Source organism: Drosophila takahashii, chromosome 2L (genome assembly GCF_030179915.1).
Source record: "Drosophila takahashii strain IR98-3 E-12201 chromosome 2L, DtakHiC1v2, whole genome shotgun sequence".
NCBI lineage: Eukaryota > Metazoa > Arthropoda > Insecta > Diptera > Drosophilidae > Drosophila > Drosophila takahashii.
In genome coordinates, this window is record NC_091678.1 from 6,689,920 (window position 1) to 6,693,340 (window position 3,421).

At 39.4% G+C, this 3,421-nt stretch overlaps 1 protein-coding gene across 1 annotated transcript; it reads right to left on the reverse strand.

Annotated features, from left to right (window-relative positions):
* On the reverse strand, nucleotides 1-800 carry LOC108069188 (trypsin alpha). Its single transcript, XM_017159175.2, has one exon. It carries the CDS (start codon nucleotides 786-788, stop codon nucleotides 42-44), a length of 747 nt encoding a protein of 248 aa, XP_017014664.2. The 5' UTR covers nucleotides 789-800; the 3' UTR covers nucleotides 1-41.
* Between the last annotated feature and the right edge of the window lie 2,621 nt (nucleotides 801-3,421).

Sequence of the window (3,421 nt, forward strand, 5' to 3'; positions counted from 1 at the left end):
ATTACATTAATCTGGTTTATTCAGAAATGTATACATTGTTTTCATAGGTTGAATGTTTTCATTAGTCGAACAGTGGTATCAATCCAGGTTTTAAGCCAGGGAATGTTGGCGAATACACTGGGGGTATTGAGGAAATCACAGGCATTGTTCCAGGAGACGATTCCAATTAGTTTGTTGCCGGAAACCAGAGGACCGCCAACGAATCCTTGACAGGCGAGGGGCACTATTCCCCGGGGTGCAGCGCAAATCTCGTCCACATTAAGAAACCGTCCTTTAATAGCATGTCGTACAGTGCACATCATTTGGTTTTGAATCTTAAGATTCACCCTCAATAGTATTTCCGATGAGGGGATCAAAGACGAGAGTTGTCCCCAACCCGAAACCGTAGCTTTAGTTCCAGCCGATGGCACTGAGGTGGCCAACTCAATGGATCTAACATTGCCGCTTAATATCAAAGGTTTAGTCAGTTGAAGTATAACAACATCACTGGGTCTTAGACCCATAACTTGGATGCTTTTCTTCTTTACATAACCCACAATACCTCCGAAGTTTTTCAACGCGGAACCCACTCGCACTGAGATGAATTTCACATTGGTTGTTCTTACACACTCTGCTATAGTTAGGACTATATCTTCACTATATACAACTCCTCCGCCATGATGCTTGCCGTTTATTTGAACCGAAGCCTGCCAGGGAACTTGACCAATGCCGATAGGTAGCTCATCCAACAGCGAGTCCGAAAATATCCCAGAAACTAATAAAACTAGCAGAAAACTTTTGAGCAGCATTCTGCTGCTACGTTCTTTATAGAGTGCATGTGAAATAGCCTATTAACTTATTTTATATAGATAACTTGTTGGATTTTTACTGAGAGAGATGCAAGTGGTTGTAACGACGATTACTAAATCGGTAAACAAACAATGTTATTGCTTTTCTGCCAAGCTTTTGTTTAAAATAAGCAGCTTAACCTATTGTTCACTAACCTCATTAAATAAATGATATAATTTTAGAGAATGCATTTCAAAACAGATATATTCACAGTCGCTTTTGCTCATTAATTGAGGCTTCCAAAATAAGTACAGTGAATACTGGAAAAAAAAATTATACCCATATATATTTTTTCATTCTATAATTTAGAGCTTGAAAATGATCAATATTTTCGATATTTTGACAGTATCGAAGGGAAAACGCAAATTAAATATCTACAAATAGGTCTACTTCAAGTAGATTCAAGTAGATTTCATTTTTTTATTTAAATAGGTACATAAAAGTTTTCAGTGCAGACTGCGTTTTCAAACATTAATTTACGCGTGAAATACATTTTCTTTGGCCACTTCTTGGAAACCTCTTATGGTAATTACGATTATCAAGCATACGCAGTGGTGACCATGGCAGATAATTTATTTACAAAAGTGGCAAGCAAAGTTTATCTTCTGGGCGACAGACAACAGTTGCCATTTGGTTGTTGATTTTAATGAAAGAATTATGGCCTCGCCTTGGGGGCGAAAAGCCGAACTAAATGGCTTCCTGTGGCTGCAGTTTTTCCCGTTTTCCGCTCTTCGCTTTTCACCAGCTTTCCCCTTCGCATCATCAAAAAAAACCTGCTGTGCAAGACGTATAAATATATATTTTTCAAATTGTAATTTAAAACATTCTGGAGCGAAGCCAAGTAATAATTTGTGTTGCATTTGTGCATCCTTCGTCCTGGCAACGGATTTCGCATTTTGAATTGTGGAATGGGAATGGGAATCGGAATGGGAAAGGGTATGGAAATGGCGGAATTGATGCGCTCGACTGCACTGAGCCCGGGTCTTATCCTCGTCCTCCCATCAGAGGAACCCAGCTGGGAGGAGCTGGCATTGTTATCGTATCCTTTTTCGCGCTCTCCTCCTTCTTTTTCCCCAAGTGCCGGCATATCAATGCGACTGCTTGAGAATAGCATTTTATTGCTTCAAACAACATGGAAAGTCAAGTGTTGCAGTCGCTCGGAATTGTTCACCCTCCCTTTGCCCCCTTTTTTATATTTTTTCTGGATATTTTCCCCGTTTGGCGAAATCGGTTCGGCGCAATAAATTCTATTAAAATGCAATTTGAAGGCTCTGTGATTTTAAATAATGCCAAGAGCAGCCATCGGGTTAATGCAGACGGAGTCGGCATCCTTGGCGCTTTGTTATCCTGGCAATCGCTTCCTTTTCTTTTTTTCGCTCAGCCCTTCCAGCTGGAGATTTATGCAATCTTCTGCTGCTGTTTGTTTGCCGGATATTCGAAGTATTTATGGTCTACCCGGAGGGTCCTTAGCTAATTGGGTTGTCAATTTAATCGGAAGTTGTTGGGGCTTATCTTCATGGATTTCCCCTACTTTTGGCCGCAAAATAGGCTTTCTTTCTCTGGTGTAAATACAGGGGGAAAACCGCAGGCAAAAGAAATTGCAATTTAATTAATGCCAAGTGAGAGAGGGAGAGACGAGATTAAAATAGTTGAAATGTCATTGGCACCAAAATCTCGGGGGTTTAAGGGGTCAGTTCTCGGGGCTCTCGGCCAAAAGTCATCAAGGGGTCAACGTGTTGACCACACAATTGTGTGGTCACGTGATGACTTTTTGGCGCTGCTCTTGTGGTCATAATTTCAGCCACAAAAAAAGGGAGGAAGCCAGGAGATGAGGCAAAGAAACCACAGGCAATTCGCTGACTCGACTCCGGGGATTGTCTCCGGCTTTGCTATCTGTTTGGCTTCTGCTCTTTAAGTTGCTCGGGAGTTCGTGTTAAAAATTCATTAGGAGTTTTAATTAAAATTCTCTGTGTGGCCCACAAAGGCGCTTTCAACACTTAACGTTCTGACAGCTCACAAAAGAAGTTTTGCGGCAGAAACTTAACAAAAATAAAAATGAGCACAGAACTTGTTTTGTGGCCAGGCATTACCCTCGCTGGTCCATAATTTTCCCGCGCCCAAAAGGAAAGTGGTGGGGGGAAATGGGAGGACAGCCTCCATATGTGACCGTCGGCACTTTACATGCATGACTACGTGTCCTTTTAATATCCTGTGTGTACAGGCGCCGCTTCAAAACTTCCGCTGGCAAATAAATAAAATATAATAAACAAAGCAGGTTTCATTTTTTTGGTATATATTTATTTTTTGCTGCAAGATATGTTTAAATGGGCTTTAATTGCTCAAACATTCACTTTTTATATGACTAATTTACAACTTTAATGAAAAAGTGCGAATATTTAATTTACAATTAAGTATTTGTATAATTTTTTAATATTAGATAAAGAATATATTTCACAAAATTTAAAAAGTATATTTTTCTAATAAAGAAATAATAATTTTATTGCTAATACTTATTTGAATGATTACTTATAATTTATACATACCTTCCCATAAAAGTATGGAAAGTAACAGCTTTATACGGAAAATGGCTAAA